At 43.7% G+C, this 21,077-nt stretch overlaps 2 protein-coding genes across 6 annotated transcripts in view; one reads left to right on the top strand and one right to left on the bottom strand.

Annotated features, from left to right (window-relative positions):
* Window positions 1–278: 278 nt before the first annotated feature.
* Window positions 279–2,652, top strand: LOC110506917 (uncharacterized). Its single transcript, XM_021586787.3, has 2 exons — window positions 279–464; window positions 1,013–2,652. The coding sequence occupies exons 1-2, from the start codon at window positions 386–388 to the stop codon at window positions 1,921–1,923; spliced, it is 990 nt and encodes a 329-aa protein (XP_021442462.3). The 5' UTR covers window positions 279–385; the 3' UTR covers window positions 1,924–2,652.
* Window positions 2,653–5,264: 2,612 nt separating this feature from the next.
* The window catches only part of LOC110506186 (uncharacterized), a 59,012-nt gene continuing 43,199 nt past the window's right edge, over window positions 5,265–21,077 (bottom strand). For all 5 annotated transcript variants that reach the window (XM_090222894.1, XM_090222896.1, XM_090222892.1 and 2 more), the window contains 6 exons: window positions 17,712–17,916; window positions 17,406–17,546; window positions 17,043–17,143; window positions 16,576–16,689; window positions 11,132–11,246; window positions 5,265–8,529 (listed from right to left, as the gene is read on the bottom strand). In XM_090222894.1, coding sequence (XP_090079020.1) covers window positions 8,371–8,529; window positions 11,132–11,246; window positions 16,576–16,689; window positions 17,043–17,143; window positions 17,406–17,546; window positions 17,712–17,916 — 835 coding nt within the window. In that variant the 3' untranslated portion in view covers window positions 5,265–8,370. The remainder of the gene's footprint in view (window positions 8,530–11,131; window positions 11,247–16,575; window positions 16,690–17,042; window positions 17,144–17,405; window positions 17,547–17,711; window positions 17,917–21,077) is intronic.

Raw genomic sequence — 21,077 nt, 5'->3', positions numbered from 1 at the left:
ACGTCTTTGTTGTAAATCGCAAACTGAGGTGGCAGTTTCACCTCTATGGATTCCAACGTTCAGGTCAGGGTCAGAAGGAGACATGAACTGGGTACTGGATGGACAGGTTGACACATTACTAGAGGAGGGGTGTGGTCTGTGGAGGAGGAAAGATACAGTTCCTAGTAATATGTATTCTGTAGAACTCTGATAGGTTAATAATTTTACACCTTAATAATGAACTGGGTACTGGATGGACAGGTTGAGACATGACTAGAGGAGGGGTGTGGTCTGTAGAGGAGAAAAGATACAGTTCCTAGTAATATTTATTCTGTAGAACTCTGATAGGTTAATAATTTGCCACCTTAACTGGACAAACTGTATAAAAGAGACACTCAGCTCTTTGATGTGTACACTTTCTCCCAGAGAAGACACTTTCTCCCAGAGAAGACACTCCAGAACAGAGGAAGAGCACAACATCACTGGTAACGAAATTACTTGCAATTAAGGGTCCTGATGTGAATATGAGTATGTCTGTGTGTTAGGTGGTGGTGGGATACATGGGATGCACACTTGCTCCACTAGCACCATAACACCTGATTCAGATGATCAAAGAATCATAGTCTTCAATTTAGATCATAATTGATGTAAAGCTGAGGAGCAAAACAAATATGTGGTCAATGCTGTCCTCTAGGGGGCGTTGTTACCGCTCCTGGTTTATGTGATTATGTGTTGTAGTGGTTCTTTTTCTTTTTCAGTTAACTTATAAATTAATATATTTGTATAATTATTAATTAGACTCAGCCGAGCCCATGTTTCTGTTTTAGTATCTGTTCAGGGCATTTTTCGTGCATCCTTGAAGTTATCATTTTGACAAGCCATGTTTCCCCTTTAGAACAGCTGGAGACAATGCTAGCCGTTAATTTTTTCATACTTTATACTCATCAAATGTCCTGGTCTTTGGTGTGTTTAGTGTTGTTTCTTGCATCATATGAGGTGTTGACCAATGCCACTATGTATTCGTACTTTACAGACGCTTGTCTCCAACTACATAAAATGGCTTCTAAATACATCACAGAAATTGAAATCTCCATTGACTCTAAAAAGGAAGAACAGCTTTGTGGCCAAGGCTTTCACATGATGGATGTAAACCTCAACCAAGGCAATTCATCCACCACCAGAGTTTACATGTGGTACAAAAAGGGCAATGAAGAACCCATCACCAGAGTCCAGTTCTCATTCAATGATGGAATGAAAGATGGCCCAAGGAGTGCAGGGTACACTGAGCTCCCAGAAAACATCAACTCTGGAGCAAAGGGAAATGTCATCCATCTGTGGTACTTTAGTGGTGCAAGCCCTAAGTATGACATTCCCATTGTAGATCTGCTACTCACCACTAATGTGAATGCAGAGGCCGCTCAATTCAAATACGGCTGGGAAAGGCTACCATGTGATCTGAACCGCGGTAACTCAGGAGATCACATCAACCTCTGGGTGAAGAGAGAGAGTGAGACCTACATCTGTGACGTTGCTGCCACCACCTCATTCCAAGAAGACATCAACCTTTTCAACAAGGGCTACATCCGGATGGATGAAGATCTCAATAGAGGTGCTGGAGGAAGCTGGATCTTCCTCTGGTATCGTCAATCCACTGATCAGGGCTGCGGGGTCACCAGGGTGAATGTCTCCATCAACCATGAGCAGGATTTCAGCCTACAGCAGCGTGGTTTCTCCGTGGTGAATGTTAACCTCAACGAGGGAACATCCGGTCGGCCAGTGTTTGTCTGGCTCAAGAAAGATGGATCTCTCCCTATCAAGGCCTTGACCATTACATCCAACCCCAAGGCAGACGGTCCTTATGAGGAGGCCGGCTTGGTCTTCATTGAAAAAAGTCTGAATTCTGGCAACAACGGTGTGCCCCTCTTCCTCTGGTATGGCAAGTAAAAACCTGAGGTGGAGAGGCAGTCACAGTAAAAATGTGCCAGATGCTAGCTTTTGCATGGCAATTTCTCTGTCTATTTTCTGTTTAATTTTGTATTATCGTTCTGAAAAAAATGTGTAATTAAATTAAACTGAATGTTAGCTTTTATGTCATCAACTCACTGTCATAGATCATTTAGAAATGTTTTAAAGTTGACTTTAATGTTCTTTCCAATTAATTCACAGTTGAATTATGGTATTACATTTTAGTATTGTCACAGCCGTCAAAGGAAGTGGACATGAGCGTACATATTCCTTTATTCAGGTGACGCCAACAAAAACAATAAACAAAGTTAACTTCCCACACAGAAAGGAGGGAAAAGGGCTACCTAAGTATGGTTCCCGATAGACAGCTGTCCCTGATTGAGAACCATACCAGGCCAAAACAAAGAAATACCAAAACATAGAAAATAGAACATAGAATGCCCACCCAAATCACACCCTGACCAAACCAAAATAGAGACATAAAAAGCTCTCTAAGGTCAGGGTGTGACAAGCATTACATTTTAGCAGGAGATGTATCTTTTTTCTGACTGTTTCAAGGGCTTATAAGGTATTATATCTCATTGTGTCAAATGTGATTTAGAACAACTTTAGTACAGTAATAGAAATAAAATCAAATGATGAATGATTTGTGTGTAACACTGAGAATCCCAGTCTGTTCATCAATAAAGAAAGCTTTACAAATCTGAATGTTGGACCTTTTTAAATAACTGCCCAGTCAAAATCTCACTTTTAAAAGTTCATTTTCTATTAACTCATGTCCAAATAATGTTGTTGACTCGTCTTATACTCGTATTTGTGGCCAAAGAGTGTGTTTTTAAGACGGTGGGTGTCAAGAGGTCACTAGAGTGGAAGGTCATGGGACGGTGTATTAAGGGGTAGGGTGTGCCCCTAGACACTGATCTTGGGTCAGTTTTGCACTTACGATTGGGGAAGGGGAAGCTGATCCTAGATCTGTAGCTAGGGGAAACTTCACACCTTCAGCAAAATGACCCCCTCTATCAGGAGGATGGTGGGGTCATATGCTGGTTGGAGTGGGATACAGGGGTGCAGGGAATGGTGGTTAGAAGCACTTCCTGTGGACGATGGAAGCTCTAGCCTCCTTGTATTCATCCTTACTGATCCACATTCGCTGGAAGGTGGACAGGGAGGAAAAGATGGATCCACCGACCCAGACTGAGCACTTATTCTCAGGGGGGGTCAATCATCTACACGAGGGGGAGGTTTAGAGAGCAGCGTTCCATATGTTTGAAAGTTCTCTCTATTTTACATGTCCTTTCTTCAGTTTCATTCTTTCATGTAGTTTTGTAATCATAAGAAATAGCTCAAATGTCAGGTCCTGTGCCCCCCCGTGTGTGTGTGTGTATCGTAGGCCTGTTCCCAGCCATTTACCTTGATTTTAATGGTGCTGGAGACCAGGGTACATGGTGGTACCACCATATAGAATGTTGTTGGAGTACAGGTCCTTACTGATGTCAGTGTCACTTCATGATGCTGTTGTATGTGGTCTCATGAATGCCACTGACTTCATACCTGGGAGGGAGCGGCACAGCTTCCTTATTTCAACACCATACCCACCACCGGTTTGCGTGGCCAAGGAGATAGATTTTAATGTTATCTGACCGTAACTCCGGTTCCAGTCCAAGTACCAATGCCGTTTAGCAAAATCCCTGTCAGCAAACGCTCTTGTATGACATGAAATAAATCTCTTTGTTCACGCACACCAGTGGTGGATTTGGTGTTGAAAGAAAGATGCATAAACAGAAAATAACCCCCTACTGTAAAGAAATGGTGGTGGATCAATATGTTTTGGGGCTATTCTGCTTCCACTGGTTTTGTGCTCTGGGCAATTCCATTGTTCCTTCTCAAGCCAAACAAATGTTAAGGAGTTGGCATGATGGCACAGACCGTCACTCAGGCTACATATTTCCTAGTGCAGAGCGGTAATAAACACACTTGTTATTAGTATGACATTCTCCATGCTAAATATGAAACAGCTAGTAGGTTTTTCTGACCATGCAACTTGACCAGGACAAAGTCTAGGTTCCAGTTATATCCTATTACTAGGGTCCAGATAGACCCTATTACTAGGGTCCAGTTATATCCTATTACTAGGGTCCAGTTATATCCTATTACTAGGGTCCAGTTATATCCTATTACTAGGGTCCAGATAGACCCTATTACTAGGGTCCAGATAGACCCTATTACTAGGGTCCAGATAGACCCTATTACTAGGGTCCAGATAGACCCTATTACTAGGGTCCAGATAGACCCTATTACTAGGGTCCAGATAGACCCTATTACTAGGGTCCAGATAGACCCTATTACTAGGGTCCAGATAGACCCTATTACTAGGGTCCAGATAGACCCTATTACTAGGGTCCAGTTATATCCTATTACTAGGGTCCAGATAGACCCTATTACTAGGGTCCAGATAGACCCTATTACTAGGGTCCAGATAGACCCTATTACTAGGGTCCAGATAGACCCTATTACTAGGGTCCAGTTATATCCTATTACTAGGGTCCAGATAGACCCTATTACTAGGGTCCAGTTATATCCTATTACTAGGGTCCAGATAGACCCTATTACTAGGGTCCAGTTATATCCTATTACTAGGGTCCAGATAGACCCTATTACTAGGGTCCAGATAGATCCTATTACTAGGGTCCAGATAAATCCTATTACTAGGGTCCAGATAGATCCTATTACTAGGGTCCAGATAGATCTTATTACTAGGGGCCAGTTAGATCCTATTACTAGGGGCCAGTTAGATCCTATTACTAGGGGCCAGTTAGATCCTATTACTAGGGGCCAGTTAGATCATATTACTAGGGTGCAGATAGATCCTATTACTAGGGGCCAGTTAGATCATATTACTAGGGCCCAGTTAGATCATATTACTAGGGTCCAGATCAGTATTTCCTTATCAGGACACGTGGTCAGATAAAACTCCTGGCCCTACATTATGTTGAATATCTTTGCTGAAGGAGAGAAGGGAAAAAAAACACCCCCTGATGTGAAATGAGATGCATACAATTGGGAGTTTTAGTGCATAGCTTTGAATGCAGCAGTCTTGTATAACTAAGCTTGTGGGGCCAAAGAATTCAGTCCCATTCAAAATCCTATTTTCCCTAACCCTACCACTAATTCTAACCTTAACCCTAAACCCCCTAGAAATAGCATTTGCCCTTGTGGGGACAAACAAAATGTCCCCAGTTGGTGAAATCTTTGTTGTTCGTTTACTATTTCTGTGGGGACTTCACGTCCACACACATCAAAAACAGGTAACTTGAGTCGTGTTTTTCAAACAGATTTATTAAAATTCCTTTCTTCGTGAAAGTCAACCTCAAGGTATTGAACCCATTAATGCCTGGATAGGATAGTAATTGCTGTCCAAACGATTTGACTTCTAAAAAATAGAGCCTATTTAGAAAATATGACAATTCGGTTTCACTCAGTAGCATTTCCTCTTATAAATAGATGTATTTTGTCATCCTTTCCTCAATCACAACATATATACAGACCATCAGGACCACAACACCAACGTTAGAACAGGGTGGTATCCATTATCTTTGTATCTGTGCCATTACAGCGTCTGACAGCATGGGCAGTGCCATTGAAGTAGTCAATCTTCTTCTTCACAATTAGCTGATCCCTCCTAATGACCCGGTTGGACATGACTCCAACAGGGTCACCAGGAGGGATCAGCCAATGAAGTTGGAAGTCCAACCCAGTTGACTACATTAAAATGGTGGAAGCCCTCAATGGCGCTGCCCATGCTAATTCAGCCTTTTGGCCACTAGAGGCCTCTATCATTCTCTATGGTGGTATCCCACAAAGCAGGAGCAATGTTTTTAGCTCAGCTGGCTAACTACCGTAAATATTCTGAAACACCAGATTTCCTATCCTGGTCCCAAATCTGTTTGTGTTCTGGCCAACTCCATTGCTCATTGTCAAGCCAAACGTGTTTGGTATAACAATGAGTGAGAAAGAGTTGGCATGATGGCACAAACAAACAGCTTGTCACTCAGGCTTCATATTTCCTAGTGCAGAGGTAAAACACACTTGTTATAAGTATGACATTCTCTCAGTACTTCCCATTCTAAACTTGAAACAGATGAGATACGAACCAGAGAAATACGAATTATATCCCAAATTGTCTCAAAGTAAGATGGCTGACATATTGTCTCCTGCTTTGTGAATTGCCACCCTGCACTATCAATCAAGTGATTAAATCAGCATGTAATCAATCAACAGATGAAGTAGAAATGTACAGTGAACAACAGAGCATTGGGGGGCACAGAGCAACAAATACAGATACATAAATACACACAGTAGACTTTCAAGGGTGCACACTCGCACCCTTTTACACTCCACCCTTAAATACAACATCTTACTTACACACTTACCAGGGTACATGCTCACAAACGGGGTAGGAGGATATTCTTCAGACCATGTGATCTGACAAGGTAAAACCTTTAGGTTCCAGTTAGATCCTATTACTAGGGGCCAGATAGATCCTATTACTAGGGTCCAGTTAGATCCTATTACTAGGGTCCAGTTAGATCCTATTACTAGGGGCCAGATAGATCCTATTACTAGGGTCCAGTTAGATCCTATTACTAGGGTCCAGTTAGATCCTATTACTAGGGTCCAGTAGATCCTATTACTAGGGTCCAGTTAGATCCTATTACTAGGGTCCAGTTAGATCCTATTACTAGGGTCCAGTTAGATCCTATTACTAGTGGCCAGTTAGATCCTATTACTAGGGGCCAGTTAGATCCTATTACTAGGGTCCAGTTAGATCCTATTACTAGGGTCCAGTTAGATCCTATTACTAGGGTCCAGTAGATCCTATTACTAGGGTCCAGTTAGATCCTATTACTAGGGTCCAGTTAGATCCTATTACTAGGGTCCAGTTAGATCCTATTACTAGTGGCCAGTTAGATCCTATTACTAGGGGCCAGTTAGATCCTATTACTAGGGTCCAGTTAGATCCTATTACTAGGGTCCAGTTAGATCCTATTACTAGGGTCCAGTTAGATCCTATTACTAGGGTCCAGTTAGATCCTATTACTAGGGTCCAGTTAGATCCTATTACTAGGGTCCAGTTAGATCCTATTACTAGGGGCCAGTTAGATCATTTTAATAGGGTCCAGATCAGTATTTCCTTATCAGGACACGTGGTCAGATAAAACTCCTGGCCCTACATTATGTTGAATATCTTTGCTGAAGGAGAGAAGGGAAAAAAAACACCCCCTGATGTGAAATGAGATGCATACAATTGGGAGTTTTAGTGCATAGCTTTGAATGCAGCAGCTATAGAATAGACCTTAGAATTGTGCCAAGGCCACCACGAGACAGTTATTACCCAGGAGACACCAGGGGGTGCCAAAGGGAACATTGTGCCATGGCCTGGTCGTGCCAGGTTGAGCACACAGTGGGTTTGGTATTGGGGAGAAGGGTTGAGCAGCAGTGCAATTACATAGGCATCTTTGCAGAAATAGTACTATTGGCTTTTTCCACCCTTCTCTCCTGAAATACCGTATCTGTGTCTTGCCAGACATCAGCATCAGTCTGAGTGGGGCAGTTCCATCATGTTGTTGATGAATCATCTTAGACTTACACCAGTCTTTGTTCTCCAAGGGGAATCTAAATGAGGTTACAGTGGACTAGTGTTTATTTCTTGTACACGTGCAAATGAACACACACACCTGCGCACACAAATGTGTTTCAAACACACACACACACGTACGTACGTACGCACGTCTTAGGCTAGCGTTCATGTAGAATGGATATGGCTTTCTGTTCCGTCTCAGGCTTTAACACATAACAGACAGGATTGAAACGGCACTTTCTCCTGAGACACTCCAAAAGCTGAGTCTTAATAGTCAATAACAGTCTTCTTCCTCTCGCCTCCGTCTGCACTGATCTGACAAAAAAATGGGTGAAAACAAGAAGGTAGGATCTAACCAAAGGACCCACTTTCAGCTGTCCATTTTCTTTTCAGACCAGTGAGAACCAAGGGAAGGAGGCGAGGCGAAGAAGCTACAAGACTTGAGACACACCCCAAAAGCCCTCACTCTTATGAAAACTCTGGATACTAGACAAAAACCTGCAGCTTATTCTGAAAGGTGGAATAACATTCCAGGGGAAAAAGACATGGTTAACTACCTCGAAATGGAGTAGAACAGACATTCCTCTTTGTCGTGGAGGAAACGGGCCATGGTGTCTTGTCTACACATGACATTTGTATCTGCAATGTTAACACCCCCAGCGTCAAGTGAACTACATAGAAAAACATTGCGCAGAACAAACCGTCTTTGTCATGGAGGAAACGTGCCTCAGTCTGCTCTATAAATTATATTTCTATCTGCAATTTGTGATTGTTTTCACCCCACAGCACTAGAGGGCGCCGGTGAGGCACATGAGGACAGCCACGTGCAGAATCAGCAGGTAGCCAAGGAAGAGGTAGCGCGAGCGGGCCCGTGATGTCAGCAGCTTGGAGCAGTACAGGCTCCGCCCCCGAAGCCAGCGCCTGCAGGCCAGCATCCCGCCTTTCACCTGGTTAGGAGAGGGTATGGATGTGGGGAGGGGAGGAGAGTCATTCGTCAAACAGGCATTGGTAATCATATTGGTTACCATTGGTCATCATCATCATGTGATTGATGATTGGTGAGTCAAGAAGAACAGTCCTAGCCTGAGTGCCAGTCTGCTTGTGCCATCATGTCAACTCCTTGTCATGCCAAACACGTTTGCCTTGCAATGACAGTAATGGAGTTGGCCAGAGCACATAGTAGAATGAGGATGCACATGTCAAAAAACACACCTTTCAGCTTGATTCTTTTTACATTTGTTGAATTCAATATCTAAACCAGCCCCAACATGATTTCTGCCTTTCTCCAGGGGTGCTGACAAGAGCACAAACAGATCTGGGACCAGGTAGTTCTGCATCGGTGGCGGCCGGTGCCGTTTAAGATTAGGGAGGATGTTTGTTTTTTGGTGCATGGCCTTATTTCTATTACATCATAATGGATGATGTCATTCATATTCTAGTCACCCAGCTCAATGTAACATCCATAGGTTTAGGCTCCTACAAGATACTCAACTTTGCCGTATACGTATCATGATGTTGCTACACCCTCCTAGCCTACAAATGAAAGTTTATAACGTAGTTGCACAGGTCGAGAGACACATTTTGGTAAAATGACAGACAGGCTGCATATAATCACACAAAACAGTGTACAGCAGCCTTGAACAGTGTACATGCAGCCTTGAACACACCTGCCTGCGTTTAGCCGATCTGGGCTGTAATCATTAGTCCAAACAGTTGCAAAATGGAAAACTACATTTTCTTTGGACAAAGACTCTCCCTATTTCATTTGCTTCCATTTTATTTTCTTCCTTTTCTTTTTTTTTACCGTTTTCTCCCCAATTTCGTGGTTTCCAATTGGTAGTTACAGTCCTGTCTCATCGCTGCAACTCCCGTATGGACTCAGGAGAGGCGAAGGTCGATCCCTGCCGGCCAAACCCTCCCCTAACCCGGACGATGCTGTGTGCCGCCCCATGGGTTTCCCGGTCGCGGTCGGCTGAGACAGAGCCTGGACTCGAACCCAGAATCTCTAGTGGCACAGCTATCACTGCGATGCAGTACCTTAGACCACTGAGACAGAGCCTGGACTCGAACCCAGAATCTCTAGTGGCACAGCTAGCACTGCGATGCAGTACCTTAGACCACTGAGACAGAGCCTGGACTCGAACCAAGAATCTCTAGTGGCACAGCTAGCCCTGCGATGCAGTACCTTAGACCACTGAGACAGAGCCTGGACTCAAACCCAGAATCTCTAGTGGCACAGCTAGCACTGCGATGCAGTACCTTAGACCACTGAGACAGAGCCTGGACTCGAACCCAGAATCTCTAGTGGCACAGCTAGCACTGCGATGCAGTACCTTAGACCACTGAGACAGAGCCTGGACTCGAACCCAGAATCTCTAGTGGCACAGCGATGCAGTACCTTAGACCACTGAGACAGAGCCTGGACTCGAACCCAGAATCTCTAGTGGCACAGCTAGCACTGCGATGCAGTACCTTAGACCACTGAGACAGAGCCTGGACTCGAACCCAGAATCTCTAGTGGCACAGCTAGCCCTGCGATGCAGTACCTTAGACCACTGAGACAGAGCCTGGACTCGAACCCAGAATCTCTAGTGGCACAGCTAGCACTGCGATGCAGTACCTTAGACCACTGAGACAGAGCCTGGACTCGAACCCAGAATCTCTAGTGGCACAGCTAGCACTGCGATGCAGTACCTTAGACCACTGAGACAGAGCCTGGACTCGAACCCAGAATCTCTAGTGGCACAGCTAGCACTGCGATGCAGTACCTTAGACCACTGAGACAGAGCCTGGACTCGAACCCAGAATCTCTAGTGGCACAGCTATCACTGCGATGCAGTACCTTAGACCACTGAGACAGAGCCTGGACTCGAACCCAGAATCTCTAGTGGCACAGCTAGCACTGCGATGCAGTACCTTAGACCACTGAGACAGAGCCTGGACTCGAACCCAGAATCTCTAGTGGCACAGCGATGCAGTACCTTAGACCACTGCGCCACTCAGGAGGCCCATATTTGCTTCCATTTATTAAGAAACGTTTTGAAACAGAATCGGTGGAATGAATACACCCGATCACACAGTTCACTTTCATAGTATCCACATACAGCATCAAACACTTTCCTTCTGGCATCTACAGGCTCTCCTCCTCTCACCTTTTCCCTTCGCTTGTGGACTTCAGTGCATAACAGTGGTCTGTGACCAGGTGCAACAACAAAAAACGTCTCCAAGCCAAACCGCTACTCAGCCTTCATTATTGTCACCATATTAAGGTTAACGTCAACCTAGAACTAACACGTTAGTAAACCCACAATCCAATCCATGTGTATAATCACACAAAACAGTGTACAGCAAGCAGTTTAGCAGTTACACCGACGGGCCACGGTGTCAAAAAAAATAAAAATGAATTGGATTGAGATGCAGCCCATGCAAAGAAACAGACATCCCTGGCTTAAACAGACCGATTTGAATGGGGATTTTTAAAATTATGCCAAATAACTTTCCACAGGATTGCGGACATCGACTAATTTAAGTTTTGTGAATAACACTGACCTTGCGTGTGACCAGGGGTTCGTTGGGGTTGAGGATGAGGGCCTCCCACTCCTCCTCTGTATCCAGCTGGATGCTGAAGTCTCTCTGGGTCGTCCTGGATGGACTGGAGTCAACGCTGGAGAGGAAAGAGACGCCTTTACTACTATGTGTGTGTGTGAATTCAATTCATCGGTGGAATGAATACACCCGATCACACAGTTGACTTTCATAGTATCCACATACAGCATCAAATGACTTTATTCATGTGCTTCTGCAACAACAAGAAAAACTACCACAGTGACAACCATTCACATCATCATCAAATCATCATGAACCGTTACCAGCATAACAACTACTGACCGGTCTATTTAAAAAGCACCTGTGTCAGAAAGTAGGAACATGTGCCAAAGATAAAGGGTCTATTCTCATTGATGAGAATTAAGAATCATTTTGAAAGATTCTCGAGAGTAGGAGCTAAGGGTCTATTCTCATTGATGAGAATTAAGAATCATTTTGAAAGATTCTCGAGAGTAGGAGCTAAGGGTCTATTCTTATTCACCAGAATTAAGGAGAATTTCTAGAGATTCTTGAGAGGTATTGATTCTCGAGAGGTATTGATTCTCGAGAGGTATTGATTCTCGAGAGACATTACTGTAATGTAAAGTTAAGTATTTCTCACGTCTCAAACGATACCTCCGGAGTTCACGCACAGCACTCACCCCACAGCTGCACCCCTCTAAGCAGGACAGTGTAAACAGCATTTTCAATGTATAGTTTATTGAGTTTTCACCTGAAACTGCAGTAACAGCCTGCTACATTCTGAAATGATCGCTGTATATTTAAGAAAGTGATGCTCAACAGTGTTTTTCCTCCCTTGGCTGCTCTGAGCCAACATCCAGGCAAGGAGCTGATTAACTCACTAGGAGATTTATCAAAGTACTCAGTCGCAATGTTGCATTTACCACATATAATAACCTCCACGATATTGATAAAATGAAGCCTGGTTTGTTCAAAGGTGACTTTAATATGCTGAAACTATACTTTTCGTATGAGAGGGGTAAACGTTAACGTTTGATATGCTAACGTTACTAGCTAGCATAGCTGACTAGCTGTATTATTGTCTTACATTTTAGACAACTTTTTTTTTATCCAGAACGACTTACATGAGCAATTAGGGTTAAGGGCACACTAGCAGATTTCTTTCACCTAGTCGGCTCTGGGATTCGAACCAGCAAACGCTTGGTTACCTGCACAACGCCCTTAAACGCTGGGCTACCTGCTCCCCATTGCAAGCTACATCTTGCAAGCTAAGTTTAGTTAATACGCGTAAGAACGAGAAAAAAAAGCTTTAATTGTCTGCACATGCTTGTGAATTGTTGCATTATTCTAGAGTGTAATACAGTTTGGTTGCATTATTCAAGTGTGATACGGTTTGGTTGCATTATTCAAGAGTGTGATACGGTTTGGTTGCATTATTCAAGAGTGTGATACAGTTTGGTTGCATTATTCAAGAGTGTAATACAGTTTGGTTGCATTATTCAAGAGTGATACGGTTTGGTTGCATTATTCAAGTGTGATACGGTTTGGTTGCATTATTCAAGAGTGTGATACAGTTTGGTTGCATTATTCAAGAGTGTAATACAGTTTGGTTGCATTATTCAAGAGTGTGATACGGTTTGGTTGCATTATTCAAGAGTGTGATACAGTTTGGTTGCATTATTCAAGAGTGTGATACAGTTTGGTTGCATTATTCAAGAGTGTGATACGGTTTGGTTGCATTATTCAAGAGTGTGATACAGTTTGGTTGCATTATTCAAGAGTGATACGGTTTGGTTGCATTATTCAAGAGTGTGATACGGTTTGGTTGCATTATTCAAGTGTGATACAGTTTGGTTGCATTATTCAAGAGTGATACGGTTTGGTTGCATTATTCAAGAGTGTGATACGGTTTGGTTGCATTATTCAAGAGTGTGATACAGTTTGGTTGCATTATTCAAGTGTGATACGGTTTGGTTGCATTATTCAAGAGTGTGATACAGTTTGGTTGCATTATTCAAGTGTGATACGGTTTGGTTGCATTATTCAAGAGTGATACGGTTTGGTTGCATTATTCAAGAGTGTGATACGGTTTGGCTGCATTATTCTAGAGTGTGATACGGTTTGGTTGCATTATTCAAGAGTGTAATACAGTTTGGTTGCATTATTCAAGAGTGTGATACAGTTTGGTTGCATTATTCAAGAGTGTAATACAGTTTGGTTGCATTATTCAAGAGTGTGATACGGTTTGGTTGCATTATTCAAGTGTGATACGGTTTGGTTGCATTATTCAAGAGTGTGATACAGTTTGGTTGCATTATTCAAGAGTGTGATAAGGTTTGGTTGCATTATTCAAGAGTGTGATACGGTTTGGTTGCATTATTCAAGAGTGTAATAAGGTTTGGTTGCATTATTCAAGAGTGTGATACGGTTTGGTTGCATTATTCAAGAGTGTGATAAGGTTTGGTTGCATTATTCTAGAGTGTGATACAGTTTGGTTGCATTATTCAAGAGTGTGATACGGTTTGGTTGCATTATTCAAGAGTGTAATACAGTTTGGTTGCATTATTCAAGAGTGTAATAAGGTTTGGTTGCATTATTCAAGTGTGATACGGTTTGGTTGCATTATTCAAGAGTGTGATACAGTTTGGTTGCATTATTCAAGAGTGTGATACGGTTTGGTTGCATTATTCAAGTGTGATACGGTTTGGTTGCATTATTCAAGAGTGTGATACAGTTTGGTTGCATTATTCAAGAGTGTGATACGGTTTGGTTGCATTATTCTAGAGTGTGATACAGTTTGGTTGCATTATTCTAGAGTGTGATACAGTTTGGTTGCATTATTCAAGAGTGTGATACAGTTTGGTTGCATTATTCTAGAGTGTGATACGGTTTGGTTGCATTATTCAAGAGTGTGATACAGTTTGGTTGCATTATTCTAGAGTGTGATACAGTTTGGTTGCATTATTCTAGAGTGTGATACAGTTTGGTTGCATTATTCAAGAGTGTAATACAGTTTGGTTGCATTATTCAAGAGTGTGATACGGTTTGGTTGCATTATTCAAGAGTGTGATACGGTTTGGTTGCATTATTCAAGAGTGTGATACGGTTTGGTTGCATTATTCAAGAGTGTGATACAGTTTGGTTGCATTATTCAAGAGTGTGATACGGTTTGGTTGCATTATTCAAGAGTGTGATACAGTTTGGTTGCATTATTCAAGAGTGTGATACAGTTTGGTTGCATTATTCTAGAGTGTGATACGGTTTGGTTGCATTATTCAAGAGTGTGATACAGTTTGGTTGCATTATTCAAGAGTGTGATACAGTTTGGTTGCATTATTCAAGAGTGTGATACGGTTTGGTTGCATTATTCAAGAGTGTGATACAGTTTGGTTGCATTATTCAAGAGTGTGATACAGTTTGGTTGCATTATTCTAGAGTGTGATACGGTTTGGTTGCATTATTCAAGAGTGTGATACAGTTTGGTTGCATTATTCAAGAGTGTGATACAGTTTGGTTGCATTATTCAAGAGTGTGATACAGTTTGGTTGCATTATTCAAGAGTGTAATACAGTTTGGTTGCATTATTCAAGAGTGTAATACAGTTTGGTTGCATTATTCAAGAGTGTGATACGGTTTGGTTGCATTATTCTAGAGTGTGATACGGTTTGGTTGCATTATTCAAGAGTGTGATACAGTTTGGTTGCATTATTCAAGAGTGTGATACAGTTTGGTTGCATTATTCAAGAGTGTGATACGGTTTGGTTGCATTATTCTAGAGTGTAATACGGTTTGGTTGCATTATTCAAGAGTGTGATACAGTTTGGTTGCATTATTCAAGAGTGTGATACAGTTTGGTTGCATTATTCAAGAGTGTGATACAGTTTGGTTGCATTATTCAAGAGTGTAATACAGTTTGGTTGCATTATTCAAGAGTGTAATACAGTTTGGTTGCATTATTCAAGAGTGTAATACAGTTTGGTTGCATTATTCAAGAGTGTAATACAGTTTGGTTGCATTATTCAAGAGTGTGATACGGTTTGGTTGCATTATTCAAGAGTGTAATACAGTTTGGTTGCATTATTCAAGTGTGATACGGTTTGGTTGCATTATTCAAGAGTGTGATACAGTTTGGTTGCATTATTCAAGAGCGTAGTTAATATATTTTAGAGGAAAAGTTGCTCGCATTGTTGAATAGTTTCAAAGCTTACTGGCTAGTCAGTGGCTACTGCCATACTGATATTTACAGTAAATTTGGAGCCGCAGAGCAAGAATATCACGTTGCCAGTCTCAACGAGAGGTAAGGCAAGCTTGTAACGTAAATTGAAAAGTTGATGTACATATTATGTCAATTGAAATCTTGTCATGCTGCCTCTCCTTAAATATTTGTCAATGAGAATAGCCTCTAAGTGAATTTGTGCGTGTGTATTACACCATGCCCAAACCGGGCACATGCGCCATCGATTTTGTCCCTCCACACGATCACGATACACAGGTTGAAATATCAAAACAAACTCTGAACCAATTATATTAATTTGGGGACAGGTCGAAAAGCATTAAACATTTATGGCAATTTATCTAGCTAGCAGTTACTAGCTAATTTGTCCTATTTAGTTAGCTTTCTGTTGCTAGCTAATTTGTCCTGGGATATAAACATTGAGTTGTTATTTTACCTGAAATGCACTAGGTCCTCTACTCCGACAATTAATCCACACATAAAACGGTCAACCGAATCGTTTCTAGTCATCTATCCTCATTCCAGGCTTTTTCTTCTTTGGACTTTATATGGCGATTGGCAACTAACTTTCATAATAAGATGTATTACCACAACCAACCGACCGACCTCTGTTCATATTTCAATCACCCATGTGGGTATATGCTTCTAAAAGCCAATGAGGAGATGGGAGAGGCAGGACTTGCATTGCGTTCAGTGTCACAAATAGAAGCAACTTCTATTTTAGTGCCTGGCAACGCAGACGCTCTTTGGCGCGCGCGAGCAGTGTGGGTGCAATGATTGAATAACATTATTATTTTGCAACGCTCGCACATGCGGTCGGTTTGGGTAGCATGATAGAGTGTGAGAGACAGAGACAGAGTGTGTATGTTATCAATAGTCAAATTAAAGTTTATTAGCTACATTTCCTGCCGTCTCCCCTAATGTCAGTGATGGTGTTGACATTGAAGGCTGTAGTGAACGTTGAGAATGCTGTGAGGCCAGGCTGCTGTTTGGCATGACAATGAGTTGGCATGGTAACTCAAACAGACAGGCACCCACACATAGTGTGAGAATAGCTGTGTGTGTGTGTGTGTGTCCAGTTGTGGAAAAATCTTTACCTATCCCAGTACTACAGAATACATGGTATCCTCCTCCTCAGACCAGAACCCTTCCCTAGGCATGTCTCAACCCTGCATTAGTGTGTGTGTGTCACCTCTTGGCTCTGTCCTCAGCCAGTCCCAGAGCTTCCTCGGCTGCTTCCCTCCTGGTCCTCTCTTCAGCCAGACTCTCACTTAGCTGAACCACGCTCTGCTCCACCTCCACCAGCCTGCAACACACACACACACAATGTAGTCATTCTGACACTCCTTCATGCCAAACAGTCTGGCATCACGGTATTCTCAATGTTCACTATGAAACCGTATCTATGAGAGGTCACTGATTGGTTGTCGATATATATGAAGACTGGCAGACTGTTTGGCTTGACACTGACAGCAATGGTTGGCAAGAGCACAAACAGATCTGGAAACAGGCTAACCATGCATGGACACAGAGAGCGAGAACAAGGGAGAGAAATAAAGAGAGAACATAATAGAGAGAGAGAGAGCAAAGCATATCAAGAAAGTGAGAGAGCGAGAGAGAGTTTGAGAGAGAGAGACAGACGATGGGACAGAGAGTCACCTGGTCCTGAGCTCGCCGGCCTCCAGTGCTTCCATGTCTACCACAGCACTGCTCCTCTCCTGGGGAGCTCCCGGAGGCACTTCTACAGACACCGCCCCCTGCTGGACGGGAGAGCAAACAGCAAGACATTTGAGCTGATTCACTTCAGTAGGATGAGCATGTGTCCAACGTTATATGCAAACATAAATATAGTAACCTACTGACACAGAGTACATCCAGGCTACTATTCATTAAAACACACACGGACAAGGATACACACACAGTCAGACATAGATACCAGACAAACACACACAAACACACTATGGTCATTCAGACACCAGACAAGCCTGAGACACACACACACACACACACACGACTTTCTACCTTTGCAAGGCCCTGGTGGTGCTGGTTAGGCAGGGCCTGGTTCTCCAGCCAATAGCAGCGGTTCTGGGTGTCTCTCAGCGTCTGAGACACTGCCCTCAGCTGGGCCGACACACCCCCTTTCTCCTCCACCACCTGCTGCAGCTGAGATAGGGAGAGGACAGAGGAGCGGTTGGGAGGAGAGAAGATGTGTTGAGTATGGTGAACTTAGTGGAAACTGATTCAATACCTGTGCGTTGGTTTCTGTGTTCAGCACTTTGGTTGCAGAGCTGATTTGGGTTGTTTTGTGAGTGCGTGCGTGTTCAGTACCTTGGCGTTGAGCTGCTGGCAGTGCAGATCTCTCTGCTGGATCTCATAGAGGCAGCGCTGCAGGTGACTCTGCAGCTGAGTTCTCTCTGCCTGGAGCTGGGTCAGTGACGGGTCATCAGACACATCCTTCCCCACCAGGGCCATGGTCTCCTTCCTCTCCCCAGCCAGACGCTGGCACTCAGCCTGCAGCCTGCTACTCTCAGACCTGGGGAAGAACAGAGGTCAGAGGTCATTGCAGCAACACTTGAGTGACCCACTGGTGGACCCAGTCAGTAGTGTGGTTTCTTCAGTAGCCTCTGTTTAGTAGCAGACAATCAATCTATTTGTATGGCTGTAGTAAGCAGTGAACCACTACTGGGCAAACCAAGGAACACACATGGAGGCGTGGGTCAGGGGAGATTCCAAATCCACTTCAAACACAGTCAATATAAGAGGTGTATTGAAAATAGATGTGTCTTTTTTTTCAATTCTCTAACTAATGGAATTGAGACCTGGTTTGTCTTGGAGATGGGATTGGCAGGAGATCTAGCAGCTGAAGGGGATTGTCACCACGTGACAACTCATATAGTGCTTGACCATAGGGACCTGCCAGGGCATGTGAGCGAGTGGGGGTTGGGAGAACTCTGTGTGGGTGGGGAGACAACCTGAAGGGACACCATGAGGACAGATAGATGGGCTGTCACCTGCTGGTGAGCTAAAGACTTTGTCTGGTGCATCAACACAGTTTCCACTCTGGTAACTAGATGCCATCTGTTGCATAACAATTAAACAATTAGCAATTTTTTTGTGAAATGTGAAGCGGGGCCTTTGTTCACCATTTACACTCAGGGGAATTGGCATATATGAACATGGCCAAATTGTAATTTTTCTAACAGAAAATAATATGAGAAGCATAGGGCTATGTACAATCATGGTAGCAGTTGAAAGGGAACACCTTGGAGATTATGGGGAAATGATCAGAACAAAGGTGAGGAGACAACATTTCATCTGACAAGACCGAATCCAAAAATAAACTTGTTCATTTTATGTGATTTTTACATTTACTCTACTTTTCGCAGCATCTGTATACATTTGGTAACATGATAACAATATTCACGCAACATTTGGGGTAATTGCAACATAAGACAATAAAATGACAAGTGAGAGGTCTGACTGGTGTCTCCATGAGGCCTCACACCTCTCCAAACTGTGGGTTTGAGTGAGAGGTCTGACTGGTGTCTCCATGAGGCCTCACACCTCTCCAAACTGTGGGTTTGAGTGAGAGGTCTGACTGGTGTCTCCATGAGGCCACGCACCTCTCCAAACTGTGGGTTTGAGTGAGAGGTCTAACTGGTGTCTCCATGAGGCCTCACACCTCTCCAAACTGTGGGTTTGAGTGAGAGGTCTAACTGGTGTCTCCATGAGGCCTCACACCTCTCCAAACTGTGGGTTTGAGTGAGAGGTCTGACTGGTGTCTCCATGAGGCCACGCACCTCTCCAAACTGTGGGTTTGAGTGAGAGGTCTAACTGGTGTCTACATGAGGCCACGCACCTCTCCAAACTGTGGGTTTGAGTGAGAGGTCTGACTGGTGTCTCCATGAGGCCTCACACCTCTCCAAACTGTGGGTTTGAGTGAGAGGTCTAACTGGTGTCTCCATGAGGCCTCACACCTCTCCAAACTGTGGGTTTGAGTGAGAGGTCTAACTGGTGTCTACATGAGGCCACGCACCTCTCCAAACTGTGGGTTTGAGTGAGAGGTCTGACTGGTGTCTCCATGAGGCCACGCACCTCTCCAAACTGTGGGTTTGAGTGAGAGGTCTGACTGGTGTCTCCATGAGGCCACGCACCTCTCCAAACTGTGGGTTTGAGTGAGAGGTCTAACTGGTGTCTCCATGAGGCCTCACACCTCTCCAAACTGTGGGTTTGAGTGAGAGGTCTGACTGGTGTCTACATGAGGCCTCACACCTCTCCAAACTGTGGGTTTGAGTGAGAGGTCTAACTGGTGTCTACATGAGGCCACGCACCTCTCCAAACTGTGGGTTTGAGTGAGAGGTCTGACTGGTGTCTCCATGAGGCCACGCACCTCTCCAAACTGTGGGTTTGAGTGAGAGGTCTGACTGGTGTCTCCATGAGGCCACGCACCTCTCCAAACTGTGGGTTTGAGTGAGAGGTCTAACTGGTGTCTCCATGAGGCCTCACACCTCTCCAAACTGTGGGTTTGAGTGAGAGGTCTGACTGGTGTCTACATGAGGCCTCACACCTCTCCAAACTGTGGGTTTGAGTGAGAGGTCTAACTGGTGTCTACATGAGGCCTCACACCTCTCCAAACTGTGCACAGTTCCTAAGTCATTTCAATACATGTATCAATCAAAGAAAGAGCCTTCAAGCTGTGCAATTGAGGAAGTTACATAATAATAATAAAATAAAGGTTAAATAAATAAAAAAAATATATATTTAAAATAAAATAAAAGTGAAGCAAGCGCAGTGGAAGTTTTTAGTTTGGAACACAGCCCTGCATCCCCACCATTACACAGCCCTGCATCCCCACCATTACACAGCCCTGCATCCCCACCATTACACAGCCCTGCATCCCCACCATTACACAGCCCTGCATCCCCACCATTACACAGCCCTGCATCCCCACCATTACACAGCCCTGCATCCCCACCATTACACAGCCCTGCATCCCCACCATTACACAGCCCTGCATCCCCACCATTACACAGCCCTGCATCCCCACCATTACACAGCCCTGCATCCCCACCATTACACAGCCCTGCATCCCCACCATTACACAGCCCTGCATCCCCACCATTACACAGCCCTGCATCCCCACCATTACACAGCCCTGCATCCCCACCATTACACAGCCCTGCATCCCCACCATTACACAGCCCTGCATCCCCACCATTACACAGCCCTGCATCCCCACCATTACACAAGTACTGTCTCAGTCTAGGTCAGGTGGACATGCTCATTCTATTGCCAACAAGACTAGCCAAGTTCTAAAAAACTATTATACGGAGTTAGGATTTCACAAGGCACTTCAGAGAAACACACACATTTTGATGAGCAAAGAATGGAGTCGTGAGGGCATTCAGGTGCGTGTTCCACTGCACATTTTCTTCACAATAAAGCAAACATTCTGTTTAGAACAACCCAGGGTATGATGGCACGCCATCCTTGTAATTCTACATCAAACAGAGATCATACGTTTCCATACTGTGAATTTTGAAATGTGAAGTGCACATTTGGAGTGTGTGTGTGTGTGGTTTGCTTGTATTACATCAAAGACATATTTATTATAATCCTCGACGTCTCATCTTTCAGAACACATTGAGTGCTTTCGATTTACTGCATTGACCTCACCAATGTGCAAAAGTAACC

Source organism: Oncorhynchus mykiss, chromosome 26 (assembly GCF_057628025.1).
Source record: "Oncorhynchus mykiss isolate SJ-2025 chromosome 26, ASM5762802v1, whole genome shotgun sequence".
Taxonomy (NCBI): Eukaryota; Metazoa; Chordata; class Actinopteri; order Salmoniformes; family Salmonidae; genus Oncorhynchus; species Oncorhynchus mykiss.
The sequence above is the reverse complement of the archived record's forward strand: the minus strand, read 5'-3'. Positions and strand labels throughout refer to the sequence as shown.